We start from the raw sequence: 23,100 nt of genomic DNA on the forward strand, positions 1-23,100 counted from the left end.
GAACGGTTTTGTGGTCTTTGTTGCTCTTATAGAAGTGTGTTGTCTGTGTTTATCTGTAATTTAGCTATTTGACACTTTCTTTACAAACTATATAAATGTTTTAACTTAATAAATACATCTTAGAACCTGTCTTAATATGAATATACCAGGAAACCCATACATTCTGCAGTTAATTCTTCAAATTTCAAAACACAAACTCATTCAGCGATCAAAATGATCGGGATTGCACATTCCTTTGACTTCGTGCCTGTTTTCCGGATCTTCCTAATTTAAGTACCTCATCCACAACTGTGACCATGCAGATCCATCTCAGAACGACAGGATGCTGTGCAAGAGATGTTGGAGTCGGACTCCCTCACTTTAAATTCCACCAGATCCCTCCTGTCACATTTGCCAGACCTGGAGAGAGGCATCTGCAGCATATACCACAAAAAGGTAAAAAGTAATTAAAGGCTGTTATTGTCCGCTCGGTCTCACACAGTTACATTTTATTTTTTTTGTGAAATAAATGAACGATGTCCAAAATGATGGAAAAATGGCTTCAATTGTTTTACATAAGAATGAAAGCCAGGACCATTTTTCTCTCCCTTGGTTTCTCTCACCACTTTCACATGCCTCATGATTAACAGCACAGAACCGTCACCTCAGTGGCTCTTACCTGATTGTCTGACACAATCTCATTTCCCATCGGGCCCATCGTTGAAATGTCAGAGGAAGGTTTCATCTAATGTGTGTGTGTGTGTGTGTGTGTGTGTGTGTGTGTGTGTGTGTGTGTGTGTGTGTGTGTGTGTGTGTGTTGTCTTGTATTTGTTACCTTTTCTTGCATACACGCTGACCTTGACAGGACCATTGGTCCTCATGGAGACCAAAACGGTTTAAGTTTAATGTTCAGATGATTTGAATTGTGGTTAGGTTAATCTGTATAATTAATGAAGTGGTTATGATATGGTTACGTTCAGGGATAACACTTTGTTTAGGCTGTCTAAAAGATTGGAAGTTAATAGAGTGTCCTAAAAAGAATAGCTTTTGTCTTGTATGTGTGTCTGTGTGAACAAGAAACAAGAAATCAAGCTCATACCAGAGAGCCTCTCTGAGAGGTTTGTGCCGCGATTCTTCTTAAAACACCGCTGTGACTTGCGTTCACTTAGACAGCCTAAACCTAACCTAAACAAACCTGTTATCCTGAACCTTAACCACGTAATGCCTTACCCTAACCACCATTCAACTTATCCAGTTCCTCAGAAATGAGATTCTGCCTCATTAGGACCAAGTTTTGGTCTTCATGAGGACTACTGGTCCTGACAGTGTTTATGTCAGAAACTACCCACACACTCACGCCCCCACACACACACGACCCTTAATTGTCATTTCGCCCATCTCTAGATAAATGGGCCTGTGTGTAATGGCCTGTGTCTCTATTACTCCATTGACATAATGGGAGGGAGGACATGCTTATGGTTTCCTGTCCTGTCTGTTTGGGTTCATAAAAGAGCAACATGGGGGTTGCTGACATGGGGGACCATTAAAACTGCAGCCTGTGATAAATAACGTAGACCAATATCTGTGTGGCTCTCATTAACCTTTCATGACATGGTGCTATACTGTGACTTTGTTAATGGCTGTATGAAGTCCATTTAATCTACAGTACCACCTCTTCTCAGTATTGTATTGATTAGTCATTCATTTTATTTCATCTTACATGATCACAGTTTTATTTTTTAAAGCCTCGGCATTGATCTGCATGTATTGTTTATACAGCTATATTTTCAATATTGTGGATTGTGACCAATTGCCAGCAGAGATTTTTCAACATTCTTTTTTTTTTTTCCCCCACTCTATTTATGTCCGTGTTAGATTATATGGCAGCCACAGCAAATCAAATACCAGCCAATATCAATATCAATATCAATATCAATATCAATATCAATATCAATGCGTTTTCTTGTCTTTGTGTGTCTTCCAGTCTTCCACGCAGGAGTTTTACCTCATTAGTAGCAGTCTTTGTCGCATAGGTCTGGAGCTGCAAGCCCTAGTCCCAGCCATCCAGTCACAGATCAGCTCGAGGCTGCTCCAGAGCATCTTGTTAGATGTCCCTAATCTGCTGGCTCCGGCCCAAAGTTTTCTCAAGGTGCTCGATAAAAACGCTGCCAAGTGAGTATCCTGCACCATGAAAATGAGGTACAATCTCGGATGAAGAAGGACAGTGTTTTGTACGAGCAGTGATATAAATTAAAATCATAAAACCTCCAAATGTCTAAAAAAAAAAGAAGACATTACAACTTTCATTCAGAAATGAAACAAAAAACAGTACTGACTGAAGGCATTTTATCGTTGTTGAACCAAGGACTACTTTCCTTTTTAGAAGTGAAAAAAAAAGAAAAGAAACATTCTATCACATTTTCCCATTTGCAATATTACAAAATGGAAAGTTTGGGAATTCTTGATTGATAAACTGTTGTTTTGATCTGTTTATTGACGGAATCTTTTAGCATTAGTGGAGAGGAGGGCTTCCCATAACAAAGTTATTGATGAAAAACATTTTGTTGTGCCAAATTCAAATTAACGGGTACAGTGTACTCTTCTAGTACTGTAAATATTTAATGAAAAAAAAAAACAAGTTGCAGGCAGGATTTGTCATTTGTCATATGTGGCCATAGATGTGAGTGTAACTAATAAAATGGTGGCTTTGGGTCAAGAGGTTGTGCCAACCCCAAAATGTTACTGGCGACTGTGCTGGCAATGTCATATGCAGTACATGAGCTCTGTGTGTGTTTGTGGTAAATCTGAAGATACAAAACAATGCAGTGTTTGTCTCTTAGTCCACATAATATAATGGTGTGTTGGCATGCATTACCACAGTGAAGGACTCAGCCACTCCCCTCTCCCTCTTATCACTCCTGAAGAATCGGGCTGACCTGCAGCGCCTTGTCTCACATTTGGGTTTGTGTATATGTCAAAGGTTGGGGAACAAGACTGAGCTGTTCACAGATCTGTCCAACTTCCCTGTGCTGCGGGAGCGGCGGAATCAGATTCAGACTGTCCTTAATGAGATTCAAGACCACCGCAAAGAAATCCAACAGATGCTGAAAGCCCCCGGATTTGACTACAAAACTGTCTCTGGGCAGGAGGTACTGTCTGTGTGTGTGTTTGTGTGTGTGTGTGTGTGTGTGTGTGTGTGAGTGAGAGAGTTGGTTGTAGGAGATTGACGGCTCTTTTTGGGTGAAAGACTGACTTGCATTGATGATCAAATTTCTATGTGTGTGTGTGTGTCAGTTTTAATCAAAAGTGACACATTATTGTATTCATGCTCTCTGATTGTATTCATCAAAGTCTTCCTCCTCGTCTTCCTCCTCTGCCATCAGTTTCTGATTGAGGTGAAAAATACGCTGGCATCTACTGTCCCACATGACTGGGTCCAAATCAGCAGGTGAAGTTGCACACTGGTTCCATTTTAAAGAATAAATAGCTTGTGTTTATGACATATGACTAACTGTCTAAGAAAAAAAAAACAAAGCTATTTAAAAACTTTATTCTTTCCGATCTTTCTTGAATCTGTTCACTCTTGCTGTGTTTGTGTTATCAGCCTTTGAAAAAAGTTTGCCTTCAGAATTCAGGACACAACATGCAACTCATTATGGTTAACAAGTTGACACACTTTGAACAAGGCACAGGACAGTTGGCGTCTTGCGGTCACAGAACTTGTCGGAGCTCATTATAGGGTGTCTTATTTTTCTCACGTTAAATCTAAACTGAAAACAGTATACTGAGTAATCACTTCCCCTCCCCTTTTTCTTTTGCAGCACTAAGACCGTCGGCAGGTATCACTCTCCTTGCTTGGTGAAGCGCTATAAGACACTGCAGCAGCTCCGGGAGCAGCTGCTGCTAGACAGCCAGAGGGAGTGGATCAATTTTTTGGAGTATGACAGACACTTGAAGTTACACATGCCTGAGAATAAACTGAAATTAAGTTCTAGTAAATAAAACATGTCAGTTTCTGGTGCAGAAATGAGCGCCCAGGGTGCTCAGCCTGCCAGAATAGTCTGTTTTAAGGCACCACCAGGTTTGTCTACTCTGTAGTATGCACTTACCTTAACTTACTCGAGCATTTCCTTCCCCTCTCTCTATTCCTGTAGTCGGTTTGGAGAGCACTATCACACCATGAAAAGGGCTATTAGTCACCTAGCAACCGTGGACTGTCTCTTTTCATTGGCTGAGGTTGCTAAACAAGGGGACTATTGCAGGTAACGTCCACTCATTACGACCGTAAATATTGCTGCATGTTTGCACGTTTGTAGGTAGGTGTGTGTGTGTGTGTGTGTGTGTGTGTATCGGCATATGAGTGAGTGTGTGGGATCGTGTCCGTGTGTCCTGTGTCGTGTCCTATAGTCTTAGACAGGCTGTGTGTGGGAGTGTGCACTGGGCTCACAGCGTGCTCAGTTAGAACGCCAACATCTCTCCCACACACACACACACACACGCACACACACGCACACACACGCACACACACACACACACACACACACACACACACACACACACACACACACAGCTTTACATGTATTGTCCATTCCTACATGTTCGTGTCTTAGGTTTTTTCGATCGCTATCTCGTCTCCTCATTTTATGAATGACTTCTATTTTTGCAAACTTCTTTAACTTATCTTTATGATTGTACTGTGTGTGCTATGTGTTAAAGGTCAAATGTGTAAGAATAAGTAACATTTCTCTGCTGCCCTGTCCCATCAGTGGCCTTTGCATAACAGAAACTATGCTGTCTTCTTTGCGTGGTAAACTTCCTTTTCAGGCTGGTTTGTCTGTAGAAATGGCTGCGCAAGATGAAGGCCTTTGTAAAGCAAGTCCCTTGCCTAAAGGACGTATGACAGGCTTATTCTAAAGCTACACCCATACTCTTCTGCCCACATTACCCTGACATTTTAGAGCCCTAAAATCCCCCAAAATCCCCAAAAGTTTAGCATAGATGGGCAAATACAGAGATCTTTGGAAAAGATGACACATTTGTTACTTGCATTTGTTTTCAGCTGAGACTTGGCTATCCACTGTAAATGAAAAGCTCCTTTAAAAATATACTCCTTCTTTTGGTCTGGTAACAGAAATCCTCTTCATCATTTTTCACCATTCTTCTAAGTGATACTCTCCAAAACTTAGCAAACAACTAAGGAGGAGGGAACCAACTGGCTGTTTGTGCCTGCATCTGCAAAATGCTATTTTTGAATGAAATCGTATTAGCTCTGATGTCACCAGAGGCAAAGAAAACCCAAACAATGTTTATTTTAATCTGATAATACACTTATACAAACATACTTTTGTGTATTATATTCAATTTGTATTCCAATTCCAATTAACCTTCCTAAATACACATCCAGTTACACACTGGACCCTTAATGTCATGATAATAGACCATGATCAATGGATTGGCATGAAAGGTTTAAGACAGATATATAATGTGTGTTTGAAAAGGAACTACATAGCACTAAACTGCAACATTATTTGACATAACTTGAATTTCAACTATGTTTATTATTCATATTAATTCACGTCACTGCGATCTGTAGATTCTAATTAGGAAACATATTGCTGTTGCTTAGTTTTGTGTCTAATTGTCATTCATAGGAATATGAAAAGGCTCACGTTTGGTCCATTTGTACCTCAGTCAAAGCAGAAAATGAGAGCACTATGCACAGTAATGTAGTGGGAGTCCGTTTCCTGTGTCATTTTTAATAAAGCATGTCTGGTGTATAAGAACATGCTTTTATTGTATGAGCCAAAACTCACTGCATGCGTGTCCTCTGTGCTCAGACCGGAGCTGTGTGAAAATCAGCGTCAGATCATGATCAGAGATGGTCGACACCCTGCCATCGACTTACTCATGGGGGCGCACAACCAGTATGTGCCCAACCACACTAAACTACAGGTAAACACACACGCGTGCACACACGGAAGCTCCTTCAGAGACCTTTGAGATAAAGTGCCTGCTCGCTAAACGTTGAGACAGTTCTGAAACAAAATTGCAGACTCACACACATAAATATACATCACACACACACACACACTGTTATACACACATTACCTTGCTCATTTCTGGAGTGGGTGTACATTAATCTTGCAACAGGAGCACAAATCAGTAGGAAGAGAAGCCAAGCTTTCAGACCTCCCACCTTCTCAGTTGTAAAAGACAGCATGCAGATATTTTATTCTGGCTCTCTACTTGTTTACCTCCATTCTCCTCTCCTCTCCTCTCCTCTCCTCTCCTCTCCTACAGGGTGAAGGCAGAAGAACTATGATAATCACTGGTCCTAATATGGGGGGAAAGAGCTCCTACATCCGTCAGGTGGCTCTGATCTGTGTCATGGCTCACATGGGCTCATACATCCCCGCCTCTGAGGCCCATCTGGGCCTCCTGGATGGCATTTACACCAGGTATGATGAACACAAGGACGTGTGAACTGTACCTTGGCATTTGCTGCGAATTTGATCAATTCTGCACAGACCTTTTGAGAGACAGAAATGGTAACTGGTAATGATGAACTTGAAAATCTTGAGAAAGTGTCTGTTGCGTTCAGTGTCCCTTTTTTAAGAGGGCCTTTTTTTTCGTCATATGTTGCTCCATCACTGATAGTCAGTGCTACATATTAACATTGAATCAAAAGGAAAATACAATTCAAGGACATTAAGACATTAAGTCGTGACATTTTTAGTCATAATTACACTGCTGCTGCTGTTCCACATGTTTATTATTGTTTACTGCGCCATCTTGTCTTCAAGTCTGACTCGCGACGATGCTTGTAGCGTTATAATGCTGCCCTCTTCAGGCCTGGAAGAATAACGTGTAGCTTCAGCATCAAACACAGACACAAACGCATTCCAGAGATAATACCTAAACAGTGACCATGACAACATTGACAACATTCACCTCATCAGATCTGGGAGGTAGTGATGCACCTAATTCCTCATTCACCTTCATCTTCTGTGACATGGTCAAATTTATTTTTAGGACTGACACCGATCCCTTCTAATCCAATTGTTCCTCAACACACAGCAGTGTGTGCGCGTGTGTGTGTGTGGGTTAACCATTGTCCCTTCATGGTTTGGACTGATGCAGCTGCTTTAAATGTAGTAATAGCTGCTAATGAGCAGTAAGCTCTGCATGTATTTACCAGCCATGGCTGCATGTCAGTGGGAACAGACACCAATATACACTACGGTCTGTGTTCCAGCGCGTCTTCTGCCCTGTGTGATTAGACCTACCGGCTTGCAGATGTGTGTAATTGTCTTGTATTGTATTGTTCTGATGCATTAACCCAGTGAGAGCTAGTGACTTGTCAGCAGAGCAAAACCATGTGTTTGTTCCTTAGGCTCGAGGAAAATCACGTCATGTAGACGGTGATCATGTAGATTAGAAGAGATCATATATGTATATTTTACTTTTTCACTATTTACTTTGAATACAAAGGCTGAAAGTATGATTTCAGGAATCGAATAATACTAAAATAAGCAAAAAGAGTGCAGAAAACCCAGAAGACATAATCAGATCATTCCAAGCACATTTTTGTTTATTCTCCTGATTTTTGTGCTTCCTTTGTAAAGTAATCAGTGTCTTTTTCCAGCATGACCATTACGCTTGTGTGTAGTATCTTTGACTTGAACTTGACTTCACTGAATAAGAGAGTAATTAGCATCATCTTGAATTCACAGTAGAGTAGCGTGGGGGTCATAACAGAGGATACTTGAAGCGATGAAGCTTTACATATGTAAAGCAACAGTGTGTTCCTCTGCTGTCTCTTCAGGTCTTTGGTTGGGGTTGGAGGTTAACGCCATCTCTTTCTCTTAAAGTAAAAAAAGGCAACTCGGAGCTAATTAACGTCCACAGGGAGCGCACAGCCAACACTGTCCTCGCTCCGCTGCCTCTGTTACCTCTGTCCTCCTGGTTTGTTTCTAATTGGAGTGATCTGCCTCCCTCTTATCACTTCAGTGTAAGATCCGGTGGAAAAATCTGTCTTAATCATGAACACTCAATCAATTTCTACTGCCGTGTTGGGCATAATAGATCCAGCAGTGGGAATTTCTTCAGCTCGTGTGTGTTTGAGAGATGATGTGCATCGTGAGCAAGAGACATCGAGCGAGAACTTTTTGCCAGAGTGGAATAAACAGCCTTTGTGGGTTGGTTAATAAGATTATGCGTAGGTGTCTAACGGTACATCCTGTCTGAACTGATTCAAATGATTGATCGTCTATGAGGATAAAGTGAATAATCTTTAGACTGGTTTTGCTTTCTAACAAAGTGACACAAGGTTTCATTTTCTGTGCCTACCCCACTTTACTCCGAACTATAACTAGGTGTGTGTTATTTAAAAGATATCAGCAGAGAAAGTGCATGTTTTCTTGTTTTTGTTACTTTTTTAGGACGTTTTTCTGGCATAAACACTGACCTTGACAGGAGCAATAGATCAAAACCTGGTCCTAATGAAGCAGCACCTAATTTCTGAAGAACTAATTAAGTTTAGGGCTAAGATTGGATTTGGGGAGGTTAACGTTAGAGTTAGGCATTCATTGATTATTTTTATGGTTAGGGATAACTCTTGTTTAGACCGTCTAAATTAATGGCAATCAGTTGAGTGTCCTGAGAAGAATTTCTGCACAAATCCGTGTGTTTGTCTGTTTGTTTCATAATTCATTTGTTTTTAAAAATGCTTATGCAAGAGTCAAAAAGTTGAACATGAAATAGGACATCAAGCTCATATCAGAGAGCCTCTCTTTGAGTATTGTACTTGACAAAAAAACTTGAAAGTAAAGAATTGTTTCCAACATGCATGTAAGATTATTTTGATTATTGGTTAATCTGTTGATAATCTGAGTAAAATGCAAATGATTTTGTAAAATGTTGTTTCATAATCCCCATACTTAAAAACGACAGCATCCTCAAATGTCATTTTGATTTGAAAACAACTAATTGTTCAGCCCTAGTGTGAATGCACACATAAATATCTGCATGAACACCGCTGTGTGTGTTTTGTTGTTGGTATTTAGTCCTGAGGGTTATAGAGCACATTCTTCCATCGCTTCATGGTTGTTATGGAAACAGGAAAGGAAGCAGGATGTAAAAGTGTGTTTTGAAAAGGACATTTAATCGACCATAAGCAGTGATTATACTGTGTTTTACTCAAGTCTTTCGCAAGATTGCCTCACATCAGAAAATGTAGTGATATTTGTTTTTCATTTCCGGGACCCAGAAGTAGAAAGACTTCACAAAATATTGTGGTGTTTTGGTACAAACAGATCTCATAACCCTGTGGGTGTTGTAACATGTTGATCATGTGGAGAAATATCAGTATTTCCAATCAACTCATTTGTTTTTTTAGTGCTGTAGCGTCAGAGGCCCCTTTATATCTGGTATTAGAATGTGTTTTCTAATTGGATAGTGATCGGATGGAGCTTCACCACATGCATTTACACCTGGTGCGTCTCTTGTGCCCACATCAAGATCCGATTGCTTTCCGATCACGGTCACCTTCCCCTCTTCTTCTGCAAAGGTTTCCAGCAGCAGACTATATCGTATCAACGACAGCAACTATTGTATTGACTCCTGCTTTCTGAAGCAGGGGAAGAAGTTGCCAGAGCCACCCAAGTATTTCCACTCATGTAGTTGTTGTGGGTGGAGTGGAGACACATCAGAGACTCATTGCATTTACACTGACCACCTCCCAAAGTGGTTTGGCAGATTGGATAACAATCCCTCTTAAAATGCATCTCAGTGTATTTCCGCCTGTACTTACAAGTGGTCAGACGCTATTCGATTGCAGTCTGGTCAGAAAATGCATTTTAATGCCAAGTGTGAAGGGGTCCAGAGAGCCTGTGCCATATTTAAGGCATATAGGGCTTTTAGTGTGTGTTGGAGCACAGAGATTAAATCAGTATGCAGAAATCCTGAATGAGCTGTCAGTGAAGTGCTTTAGCTCTATGTTTCTACAGCTGTCCTGATGTGAGTGTTTGGTCAGTGATGTGGGTCTCTCAGTAAATCCAGCATAATCCTTTTGAGTGTCCCAAAACACCTTATCCAATCTGCTGGCGAAGTCAGGCCATTTGTTTGTAAATATATGCCTCCTCTCTCCAAACACATTCGTGAGGTGATGTAGGGAGGACGGAGGGGAATGCTACTGTAATGGGAGCAAAGGTTGTAGTTCAAGCTTTAATTTTCTCTCGTGAGAAATTGTGTGTTTTCTGTTTTATCCACCTAAAACTAAAACTGTCAAAATGATAGAAAGGCACTTTTCCTATGGATAATATACACGTGTGTAAAAACGTCATTCGATTTTGTTTCAAAGTTTCGTACCAAACAGCTGCAGTCACTTTGTAGATTTGTAGTCATTTGAGGGAGAGTGAGCCTTGTAAATCAATTAAGTCCTAATTGTTTTTATTTGTGCTTGTTTGTTTGCCTGGACTAAAAACAAATAAGTGATAATTCTGTGTAAAACGTGAGTGAAACCAGCATATTCATCAATCAGAGTAAGGCCAATCTGGTGACGTATCAAGAAAAAAGGAACACGTGTGAAACATGTGAAAGTGATGATAAATGGATTCTATTTTCAGAATCAGTTCGTTTGGTGGAAACGAGAATAAGACCAGCAGGACACCCAGCTGGTGCAGGGTTGTGGAGTTTCCGTCGTGCTGCTGTCATCAGTGAACAGACCCAGTGTGCCTTGTTTTGTTTATTTGATTCTGTGCATCCTCTCTGCCATTAAGTATAGATCTGATTGTCATAATTTCCCTCGAGTCTTAAGCATGCATATACCCACACACGCGCATGCACGCACTTTAAAGTGGCTAATGAAATGCAGCAGCACGTTTGCCACACCCCTCTCCTTTATGATGTGTGGTGTAACCATGGTAACTCATATTGCAGCAGGGTCCTGTTGGCGGTCATCGATAGGTCGAATGCTTTACCTTTACAGGGCACTCGTTGAAATACTTGGAAATTAAACGTTTCGACCCTAGAGTGTTATTGGAGGATATAACGAGACTTTTTTTTTTCCCTTTTGTTACATTTTTGAAATATTTTAGTTTTCATGTAGAAAATGAAGGTCCATGAAGGCACCATATGGCCTGCTGACGTCTATTGAAAAACACATTAAAGAAAAAAAAGAAATTATGTATATATATGTATATATATATACTGTGTATATATATATATATATATATATATATATACACACACATATATACATACACATATATATATACATACATACATACATACACATATATATATATACTTTTTTTTTTTCTTTAATGTGTTTTTTAATACATTCATTACATTTCTGTGACATAGCTGGATCTCTAGTCGTCTGATTGGCTTGGTGAAAGCCATGTGTTTCTAAGATCTCGTGGTAATTCCGGATGTCTACGGAAGTTACCACATATAATTTTTAAGACTTAGATTTAGAGGTGATAACTTACATGAATCACTGCTTTCGTGCTCTCACTCAATACCAGAGTAGCAGCGGAGTTCTCTATTTTTTTACTGTGTTTTTCAGTACATTCATTACATTTCTTGTGACACAAAACAGCAGGTTTGTTGTGCAATGACAATTTTTTTCCCCTCCTTGTCTTACTTATTTACCTTTTTTTGTCTTTGTCTGACTGACCATCAGGATGGGTGCTTCAGACAACATCTACAAAGGGCGCAGTACGTTCATGGTAGAGTTAAGTGAAGCCTCCGAGATCATTTCTCATGCCACTGAACGTTCATTGGTCATCCTTGATGAGCTGGGGCGGGGCACAAGCACCCACGATGGGATTGCCATCGCCTATGCCACCCTGGAGTACTTCATCAAACACGTGAGTGTGTGTTTTGAAGTAGATTAGACGTCACTAATGACAAATATTCCTTTTGATCAGATGGAAGTTTACATTCAGTTGTTTCTCTTATTGATGTTCTATTTATTTTTGTAATATTTGTGCAGCCCTTTGGTTTCGGGGTTGATCTAAATGTGCTATAGAAATTAACTTTGACAAAATGCAAACCTTATAGAAATTCTGTCTGCTTAAGTCTTTGTTTTCTTAAGAATGATGCCTTTCTCACCATGAGACAGCCTTTTCCAGCTAGAAAGTGAAGATTGTAAACCACCAATGTCCATAAAGAATACCGACTATTTCACAGCACAGAGGAGATGTTGATCCACTGCTGCCTCCATCTGGAAGTTCAAAGCTGTCATTTGTGACTCTGGTGTTTTCAATCATGTGTTCAGTTTAACATAAGTGACACAAATTAAACAAATAAGACACCAGTCGATCAGCACAGCAAGCAACAGTGTTCTTTCTATGGACTTTGGTGACAAATAGTGGTTCACGAAACCATGGCAAGAAAACTGACTTAAGGAGGGATAGATGTTTTTATTAGGTTAGGGTTTTGTTAAGAATGACGTATAATCAAGTACAGGTTGGCAGATTATACAACAGCTAGGGATTGGTGGCTGCCATTTGTTAGAACTGCAGCCTCCTTTAGTGGCAGGCAGCTGCATAACATCTCAGATACAAATGTCCGTGTATATTAACATAATATCCAGTATTGACTGATTATTTTTTGTCTTGTGCAGAGAAATAGCTTGCATCCCTTAATAGTAGGGGATAAACACTGCTCTAATTTGGGATTTAAATATTTAAAGAGCATGGAAAATAAGGAGGACGGCTCTTTTGGGGGACGAAATACTTGCTGGCCAAACGCACTCATTATACATGCACTATGGGATCTGAAAGCCGGGGCAGTTGGTGACTCTCAGTGGCTCTCCGTAAAGAGGTGTGTGCATATTTCTTCTTGCGTGTGCAAGCACTCTTCAGACTGATCATTTTGTTTCTGCAGACAGAAACAAGCCACTAGAGAGGACTTAGCAGCAGAGAAGCTCTTGAAAACTGAGCAGACCTGTGGAGAAGCTTGATCTATGGCGTTAATATCTTAGTTGAGAGCAGGATGCATTGGAAAAGGAGAGGAAGAGAGGGACCCCCCTGGATACTTAATTGTTGAAGTGACGCACTATATGTTTTACTGCAGCAGGACTCACTTCATCCCCATGGAAAACCCACACAATCACGTCTAGGTGACAGGCTGTCCAATGTCCAGCTCGGAGCTAATCAAACGTGATATATGTGCATGTTTGTTGTCACATTTCCTTAATAACATGTTTCCTTCTCATTCTTGTCAGTTGTCGTAAAAAAATTATGTGCATGTGAAAAGCACAATTGTGCAATTTCAGTCGTGCTGAGCTTGAAGGCAGTGGCTCGGTAGAGAGAGAGGAGGCAGAGCTGGAGATATACTGGGCTTTTCAGCTCTGTGTTCTTGGAAGCAGTATTCCTATGGGAGCGGTGCTTGTGTGTGAGTGTGTGTGTGTGTGTGTGTGTGTGTGTGTGTGTGTGCGCGCGCTTGCATTTGTTACCTCTTTAGGACCTTTTCTGGCATAAACACTGACCTTGTCAGGACCAGTAATGTAATGTACTTTGTTAATATAGCATTTCCAACAACCCACAGGTGACCAAAGTGCTTTACAAAATAACACCATTACAGACACAAAACAATAAAAACACATAGTATAAAAACTATTTCACAAAGCCAAAACATAAACCGAAGCATAAAATATATAAAAAAAAGAATAAAACACCACTGGGTATTAAAAGCCCTTCTGAATCAATATTTTTTGAGTCTAGATTTGAAAAGTCCAGGTCAGGCCAGGTGTTTATATCGTGACCTGGGCATGTCCAGCAGATGCTGGTTGTAGTCCTCAACCTGGTCCTAATAAGGCAGAACCTCACTTCTGAGGCACTGGTTATATTTAGGGCGAAGACTTGAATTGTGGGTAGGTTAAGGTTAGGTATAAAGCTTTGTTTAGGCTGTTCAAATGAATGGAAGTCAATCAGAGTCCTTAAAGCAATAGCTGCACACGTGTGTGTGTGTGTGTGTCTGTGTGTGTGTGTTTCAAAAAAGGTAAATTAAACTGTGTGAAGACAACTTTAAAGAGAAATATAAAGATGTAATTTTTTTGCCCATATCGCCCACCCCTAATGTACTCTGATGTCATTAAAAACATTATGTGATCTCATTTGCAGGCTACAAAACCGTATTCTATGTAATTATACACCAGTTGTTTGATCAAATTACAACTGACAACAAAAACCTCTAAATGTTACACACTTGACCTTTAAGGTTTCTTTGTTTGGGACAAAGAATTAGGCCGACTTGCCTTCAGTGGTGTGTTGGAGAGCTGCACATACCCTTTGACTGTGTGGGCAGTCATTACATTTGAGGAGTCTATTTAAATCAGCATTAATCAATATTTTTCATATCCACTATTGATGAAAACATGTAAAGGTATTGATTGCATTAACAGAGCTACGGTGAACATGGATAAAATACTATTTTAGCATGAGTGGTACACAATCTGTGGAGAAAGAATTTATCAGATTAGTAGACCTTAGGAAGCATGTATTTAATCGCGCCAGCTGTTGAGCCGATAGTCAGAGAATTTTGAAAAAGGACAAGCCTCTCTCTTCAAGCTTTTATCAGTAGAGCATGCATGTTCTATATCTGCCGTGAGGGTAATCAGAGCTTTGGCTGATCTATGAGATGTTGTATTTTGGTATATTTGGTATTTGTTTACAACGTGTTTAACTTTTCTGTTTTTTAAGAGCTCAGACAAACATGTCAACTTTAATATGAGTTAACCTCCGTCCAAATAAGCATATATAAATGTCTATTTTTGAAAACCTCTTTCCTGTATTTATGTTTTGCCATGTATTAATCTTTGGACTGAATGTTGTGGTTATGTAATTCTGCTGGAAAATGTAGAATGAAGACATCTAAGTAGCAGCTAATGCAGTCGGCAGCTGCATTTGGCTTGAGACAGGAGCTCTGTAACTACCCATTGTATAACCGCATTGATTTGTTAGAAAGGCCTTGCTATTAACGGAAAGAAAAATAAAAGAGCACAAAAGGCGTCACGCTTTAGAATGAAAGGCCTCCTCCTCCTCCTCCTCCTCCTCCTCCTCACCAGACCCAACTGTTCATGTCAAAAGTCAAGTCTACTTTTCCTCTGAATCGGTTGTTATAGTAACACATCCTCCCCTGTCCCCAACACTCACCTGAGAGGTAGTTAAGAATGTAGATGTGTTTCATAACACCACTCAATGAACAGACAGCCTTGGTGCAGAAAGAAAAAAGAGAAAGAGGAAAGTAAATGCGAGTCAGTAAAGAAAAGTAGGAGTTGATTAGTTGTTTTTAGTTTCATAATGAAATCAGAAAAAAAAAAAAAATGTATCCAGAACATGTTTTTCTAATTTAATTCATAAAGTACCGTAGCTCCTAGTTTTCTATTCCAGCTATTACTCACTCTCAGACTCACTTGGGCTCTTGTTTATTTATACTAACAGCAGGTCCTGCCATTAGCTTCACACTAAACATAGCACTACACGTTGCTTTCCAGTCATAGCATGATTCAGACTTACATGTTACTGCACAAGCATGGGAACTGTGCTCTATAATATTAGAGAGCATCAGACTTGGTTTTACAGTTGGACTCGCAGAACTCTCTAAAGCTCACTTTTGGCTCCACACAAATGGGTGCATTTCCAGAACAGTATTGTTCCGTGTGGGCGTAAATGGTCTGATGTGCTCACGCTGATACGCACAGCTCCTACAAAGACCCACATCATGCACTCTCCGCCTGCACTGTACCCAAACACACAAGATGCTTGTCTGCTTTCCCGCCTGAGATCACTGTGATTGTTTTTTTGTCAAAAGTTGTCGTAGTTGCAAATTTGATTTGTAATGATTTTGTTTGATATATTGACACATGTTCGCCCCGTGTGTGCGTGGGTTTTCTCAGGCTTCCTCCCACAGTCCAAAAATGCATTTTTCAGTATGTCTTTACATTCGATAAGCAACAGACATGAGCTAAAGCTTCTAAAGATCTATGAAAAAAACCTTTGTAGCATGTAGGTAGTGTGTTTTTAGTCATTTTTGATCGTAGAGTACATATGGCATAATATAATAAGACATTGTCAATATTATATTAACTATGTGGCATTTCCTGATTGTGGTATATACAGTACATGTGCAGTGTGAGCATAACTACACATGAGAAGTTCCACTAAATGAACTGTTCCCATTCCATTTAAACAAAAGGCAAACATGACCAAAAGAAAAGGTCATGACCTATTCTCCTCCCACTGACCCTGGTAAAATAATGCAGTCTTAGCTTTAGACAGAGGTCAGGGACTCACATGCATACCTTATTCACACCATATCCCTCCATCTCTGTCACACTCACTCACACGCTGCACCTCAGCGAGGGCCTTGTTAGTTGTGAGGTGAGAACACAATTGCACAGAGAGAAGTAAGAGGACATCAGGAGATATGTCTACTCTGGATCAGATCAGTGCACACTCATTAGAAAGCAGCTGGGAAGTGTCGCGATACAAGGTTTGCCTAAGGTTTGACTGCTTTGAGCTTTTCCTCTGTTTATAAAGATACACATACAACGTCAAAGTCTTTCTCAATTCTTACTGTATCTTATAGAACATCTTGGAGATTATGGAAACTGTTAAACCTGGCCCTTCCTTTCTGTGCGTGAATAACTTAAGGGTACTTAGCGTGAGATGGCTGTTTTTATTGGTGACCCAGTTAAGATTAGGCTTGATAAAGTGATTTTAATTTGCTGTTACTGTTATGAATTTGTTTGACTAATGTAGCATGACTTTATGATTCTGTCTGAATTGTGTATCATCCATCCATCCATTTTCTACCACTTTGTCCTTCACATGAGGGTCGCAGGGGGTGCTGTGCCAGTCTCAGCTGACATAGGGTGATAGGCGCGGTACACCCTGGACAGGTCGCCAGTCCATCACAGGGCCGCATAGAGACCAACAACCATTCACTCTTCACACTTCAATTTTTATTTTCTTTGTCTTTTGGCTGCCACATTGGAGGATCCGTACATTTGATTTGGCAGAGATTTTTTTATGCTTGATGCCCCTCCTTAAATGGCTGAAACAATTATTTAATTAATTGAAATTGCCTGGAACAAATCAAGGAATTGTTCAGATCAGATAGTCCAACTTTGTATTGTACCCAAGAGTAGTCTAGTAATGAGCTTCCATTAGTAGCTAACCAGACTATTATCACGGCAGCAGTCTGCCTCTGTTCGATTTTCCTTTTTCAGTGTAGGTGATTGAAGCAGCTCGAGTTGGTGTGTGTGTGTGTGTGTGTGTGTGTGTGTGTGTGCGTGTGTGTGTGTGTGCACGCATGCATGAGTGTGTTGTAAATGTGTTTCAGCAGGTACAGCTCCGTGTGTCTCAGCTGGAAATGTGGGAGTGACCCTGCGTGTCTGTGGAAAGTATTACTAGTGACATGTGACCTTTCTTAGACCAGGAGGTTAGTAGGCTGATGCCGGAGTTAGCAAAGTCCCGCAGCTGCCTGTCTGCTGCGATGATGTAAGTAAGACTCAGGTCTGCTGCACCATTAAATGACACTAATCTTTGGACTTGATAAATGTTAACAGTGGCATTCTTGATGTTGTTGATGCAGCGTTAGTATCTGTGTTTCAACAGTTTGGCACCATGTCAGAGAATTATTCACAGTATTTTGCACTCGCTCCTTTATTTACATGACGGTGTTGTTAACATGAGCAGGAAATGGAAATTCGCTTGTAGTTGCTTTAGTTCTCAGCAGCTGTCCTGAGATGACAGAGCTGAGAGGAGAGTGTTTGTGTTTGACAAAGAGGCCAAGTGTCTTGAGAGAGCGAGAAAGTGTATGTGCCACCCAATTTTTGTGATTTTCATGACTTAACTTTAAGGCCAGAGATCAATCATGTAGCCTTTGGCTGGCCCTCAGGCCTGACAGAGATTAAAGAACAGCAAGGGTGAGGTGAAGTGCTGTCTCTTGGCTGAATCTCTTTCCAAAGCTTGAATGTGGTGTTTCAAGTGAGAGGCAGTAAAAAGGGAGTGATTGACGACAGAAATTCTTGAGAGGAAAAAATAGGAAATAAATAAAGTGACACAATAGAGTATGTATTCAAACTCCAGAGTTAACACTGTATTCACAGAGCACGTTACACTGGACCAGAGTGCAGTGGAAGTACATGTTCTGGTCTTTGTGGTTAAGATATCCATTTTGCTTTGTTGTATAATGTTGCATAATGCACATAATTACACTCTTACTACTGTTCTTGTATCTATATATCTATATATATATATCTATTCGGTCTTTATCAATTGTAGTAACTTTAGTGGTAAGAAAATGTGGTCTGTAATATTTTTATTGTTTCATGGTTTGCTTGTCTGCAATCTATGATCACATTTTATTTTTCACAGATTTGATACAAAGCTGGTGAGTAGGTGGGAACTGGGAAGGCAGCAGTTTTATTGCCAGTAAAACCAAACAGTGGAGGGTCAGCAAAAGTAACATCACTGAATAGTCTGTTCTTCCTTTATTTTCCACTCTTACCTACCAGTGAGACATATTCTTCTTCTTCTGTGGAAATCAGCACTAGTGACAAGCTTCTCTGGTGGGCCAGTAAAGAGCAGCTATGTGTACCTCTCGCATGGATATGTACAGATTATATTCTCACGTGGCTAATCCTGTTAATGCAGTTTTTTTTGTATGCTATTTTTTTCAGTGGCTGCTAGTGTTCATTTGTGAATTTGTTTATTTATTTATTTATATGGATCCCCATTAGCAGCAACTCCTCCACAGATCCATGCATAAAAACATTCATTCATTCATCTTCTACCGCTTTATCCTTCACATGGGGGTCGCGGGGGTAACGCTGGTGCCAATCCCAGCTGACATAGGGCGAAAGGCGGGTTACACCCTGGATAGGTCACCAGTCCATCACAGACCACAGACACATGATCTCAAGATATCAAAACATTTAAAAACAAATAATGAAGTCAGAAAAGCAAGAAATGAAACCATGACTCTCTTTTTTTATCCTTTTTTTTAGGATATTAACATGTTTTCATTCTTTTAGGTGAGAGCCCAAACCCTGTTTGTGACCCATTATCCCCCTCTGTGTGAGTTGGAGCGAGTGTATCCTGAACATGTGTCCAACTACCATATGGATTTCCTGCTCAATGAACCTGACATTGCTACTGACACTAATGGTATGTGCGTGCGTGCGTGTGTGTATTTTTTTTTTGCCCACATTTGAAAATGCTTTGATTGTTTTATGGTGGAAAATGATGCTTGACCTTGCAGCTAAATTTAGAGCAACATTTCTCTGGGAATGTCTGAGCTAATATTCCTGGGCACATTGTCTAAGATGTATACATGTGGCTGCTTACAGATGGAGAGGTTCAGCCAGAATTCATCACCTTCCTCTACCAGCTAACTGAAGGAGCTGCAGGGCGGAGCTATGGCCTAAATGTAGCTCGACTGGCTGAAATCCCGGATTTGATACTACACACTGCTGCTCGCAAAGCCCGGGAGCTGGAGAATGTAGTCAACACCAGAAGGTAACCTCAAACACAGGAAGAAGCGCTCTACTTTACGCATAAAAACATTTGTATAAAACATTAGTTTGTGGCTCTAGAGCAGGGTTTACTGACCGTCGGTCTGGGGACCAGTACAGACCCTGCCGTGAATACCAAGGAATCACACGATAGCCTATTCCTGCTGTTTTTGACAGTTTCTTAAGTGGAGCCAAAGCTCCACAACAACACAACAGTGCATGTAATGTTTGCTTTTAAATCTGGCCTTTGCTTTTTAAGTAATGTTGCTTACAAACAGGCAAATGTGACCAACACATAACCCCATAAGGTAGTAATTGCTTAAATGAGGTATGTATGTAAGATAGGCATTGTCCCTCTGATACTTTTATTTAAAATAAAAATGCTGAAATGTTTGATCACATCCGCATTCAGATGCTTGTTTGGCACATTTCTTCCTGGGAAGTGCTATTTTCCCTTGGAGAAACATTTTACAGGAATGTAGCACATATTGTCATAGTCGTTGGAGTGAGTCAGGGAGACACTCGGGTAATTCTCGGTCTTTTCCCGTCAAAGATATTGTCCTTTCTTTGAATACAGCTTTTATTTCTCTGTAATTTGTATATGGCAGCTCTGTGCTCTGCAACAGGCAGCCCACTGGGAGCGGAGTGTTGCGTTTACTCTCTAAGTAATCCTCACCATATGAAATACACACACACAGTGTGTGAGTGTGAGAGAGCGAGCCATACATCTCTGTCAATGTAATCCTCCTGATGTGAAATGTTTGTCTTTTGTTGGATGGAAGTCATACTGAGCACACAATAATCGTACACAGAGGAGTCCAGCTGCTGGTCTGAGGTTAAGAACATCGATTTTATTGCAATCTCGCGCCGTTGTGTCACTGTCTATGCTCACGTGGGACTTTCTGGTGATATATGAAGTATTTTCACCATCTTTGTCTCTGCTTCTCCAGGAAGAATAAGAAACTTCTGTCGGATATTTGGAGCATCTCAGACCGATCATCGCTCACGGAGTGGCGGCAGTCACGCTGACATCACTGCAGCAGCGTTCAACACGTGAAAAAGACTGAACTTAAACAAAGACGTTTAGATATTCTCACAGAAGTGTAAAGTTGTTTGAGAACAGACTCGGGGCCAAGCCATCTCAGGCTATGGTTCTCACATCATCTTTACTGTACTGATGAAAATGTTGCCTACGATAGCAGTGACCACTTTGTGTTAGTGGAAGAATGAATTATTCATCTTTCACCGCTTTATCCTTCACATGAGGTTTGCGGGCGGAAAAATGAATTAAAAATACAAGAAAACAAACTTGTGACACTTGCTGCTTCTTGAGTGGTGGAGGGAACTACATCAATTTAGCATTTCACTAGAGTCAGAAGAAGAAACTCAAATCCATGCGTTCTTTGTCCTTGTCCACATGGGAAATCTACTATCAACCATAATGCAAATCAGATGCTGATGGTTCTGTTCCAAGCATGTAAGTGCATGTAAGTGCATGCAGTATGCTGTTTGAATGTTTGCCTAACGGTGCCTGTGATTGGTTGAGCTCATTACCCCAGGGAAAAATGGAAGACAGGGCTTAGTGTGTATGTTGTGTTTTGAGAGACTGAAGGTATGTTGATACAACAAATTTAATCAAACCCTAGATTGCTAATGGAATAAATATGACTACAAATACATTATACTATTAACATATTGTTTTAATTGGTATCTAACAAATGTTTACAATATTGAAGTCTTGATATCAATCTTAATGCTATACCAACAATGTTGTCATCGATACCCAACCCTAGTGCTGTTGTCACTGGAGCAAGCATGCAGCAATGAAAGGAGAGGCTTCGATCGAGGGTGACGGTTGATAGAGAGAGTAGTCTTTCAAGAGGAAGGTTGTGGGTTTGATTCCCGTCAAGACATTAACCCCACATTGCTCTTGACGGCTGTGTGAATGGGAAAACTTGTGTAAAGCAGCTTTGAGTGGTCATCAAGACTAGAAAAGCACTACTGTATATAAAACACAGACCATTTACCATCAGCATTTTTATTGAACTTGCTGGGTCTGACTCTGGTAGTTTTTGTTGCCAGCTTACTAAAATTAAAAAAAAATACATTTTTACTGTTTGCATGACATGCAAGTCTTCATCCTCACATTGGTGCTGCTCCCATCAAAGCTTAAAAGATCTGCAAACAACACTGTAAAGAGACTTTAATGTGAGTTCCATTAGGAGCTGCATCATTAGGTAGAAAGCATGGGGGGGAAACATATTTTGACACAAAGAGATAAATTGTTGGGTTATAACTGGCTTTGTCTCGGTTCAATATTCTAGGCTGTTTAATTTGTTGTTCTTTACCTTTTAAAAGGTCCAGTGTGTAAGACATAGTGACATAATGGATCAGATAGATGACTCCTCTGCTCACCTCTCCGTTTCCCAAGTGCATCAGGGAACTACAGTGGCTTGTGTGCATGTCATACAGTGGGGCAACAAAGTATTTAGTCAGCAAGTTCTCCCACTTAAAATGATGACAGAGGTCTGTAATTTTCATCATAGGTACACTTCAGCTGTGAGAGACAGAATGTGAAAAATCCTGGAAATCACATTGTAGGATTTTTAAAGAATTTATTTGTAAATTATGGTGGAAAATAAGTATTTGGTTTCAGTACAATGCTCTCACTGATGGGATGAGGTTTTGGCTCAAAATCTCACGATACATGGCCCCATTCATTCTTTCCTTAACACGGATCAGTCGTCCTGTCCCCTTTGCAGAAAAACAGCCCCAAAGCATGATGTTTCCACTCCCATGCTTCATAGTAGGTATGGTGTTCTTGGGATGCAACTCAATATTCTTCTTCCTCCAAACACGGCAAGTGGAGTTGCTACCAAATAGTTGTATTTTGGATTCATCTGACCACATGACATTCTCCCACTCCTCTTCTGGATCATCCATATGCTCTCTGGCAAACTTCAGACGGGCCTGGACACATGTACTGGCTTAAGCAGGGGGACACGTCTGGCACCGAAGGATTTGATTCCCTGTCGGCGTAGTGTGTTACTGATGGTAACCTTTGTTACTTTGGTCCCAGCTCTCTGCAGGTCATTCACCAGGTCCCCCCGTGTAGTTCTGGGATTTTTGCTCACTGTTCTCATGATCATTTTGACCCCACGGGATGAGATCTTGCGTGGAGCCCCAGATCGAGGGAGATTATCAATGGTCTTGTATGTCTTCCATTTTCTAATAATTGCTCCCACAGTTGATTTGTTCACACCAAGCTGCTTGCCTATTGTAGATTCACTCTTCCCAGGTCTACAATTTTGTTCCTGGTGTCCTTCAACAGCTCTTTGGTCTTGGCCATGGTGGAGTTTGGACTCTGACTGTTTGAGGCTGTGGACAGGTGTCTTTTATACAGATAACGAGTTCAAATAGGTGCCATTAATATAGGGAACGAGTGGAGGACAGAAGAGCTTCTTAAAGAAGAAGTTACTGGTCTGTGAGAGCCAGAGATCTTGCTTGTTTGTAGGTGACCAAATACTTATTTTCCACCATAATTTACAAAAATGTGATTTCCAGGATTTTTCACATTCTGTCTCTTCACA

The 23,100-nt window shown here is 40.5% G+C and overlaps 1 protein-coding gene across 2 annotated transcripts in view; it reads left to right on the plus strand.

The window, feature by feature from the left end:
- msh3 (mutS homolog 3 (E. coli)) overlaps positions 1–20,793 on the plus strand; it is a 32,164-nt gene extending 11,371 nt beyond the window's left edge. For both annotated transcript variants that reach the window (XM_058637142.1, XM_058637144.1), the window contains exons 13-24: positions 303–435; positions 1,964–2,151; positions 2,960–3,128; positions 3,363–3,427; positions 3,801–3,917; positions 4,134–4,241; positions 5,817–5,931; positions 6,280–6,437; positions 11,666–11,852; positions 19,031–19,163; positions 19,346–19,514; positions 20,461–20,793. In XM_058637142.1, coding sequence (XP_058493125.1) covers positions 303–435; positions 1,964–2,151; positions 2,960–3,128; positions 3,363–3,427; positions 3,801–3,917; positions 4,134–4,241; positions 5,817–5,931; positions 6,280–6,437; positions 11,666–11,852; positions 19,031–19,163; positions 19,346–19,514; positions 20,461–20,539 — 1,621 coding nt within the window. In that variant the 3' untranslated portion in view covers positions 20,540–20,793. The remainder of the gene's footprint in view (positions 1–302; positions 436–1,963; positions 2,152–2,959; positions 3,129–3,362; positions 3,428–3,800; positions 3,918–4,133; positions 4,242–5,816; positions 5,932–6,279; positions 6,438–11,665; positions 11,853–19,030; positions 19,164–19,345; positions 19,515–20,460) is intronic.
- The last annotated feature ends 2,307 nt before the right edge of the window (positions 20,794–23,100 follow it).

Source organism: Solea solea, chromosome 8, assembly GCF_958295425.1.
Source record: "Solea solea chromosome 8, fSolSol10.1, whole genome shotgun sequence".
NCBI classification, from domain to species: domain Eukaryota; kingdom Metazoa; phylum Chordata; class Actinopteri; order Pleuronectiformes; family Soleidae; genus Solea; species Solea solea.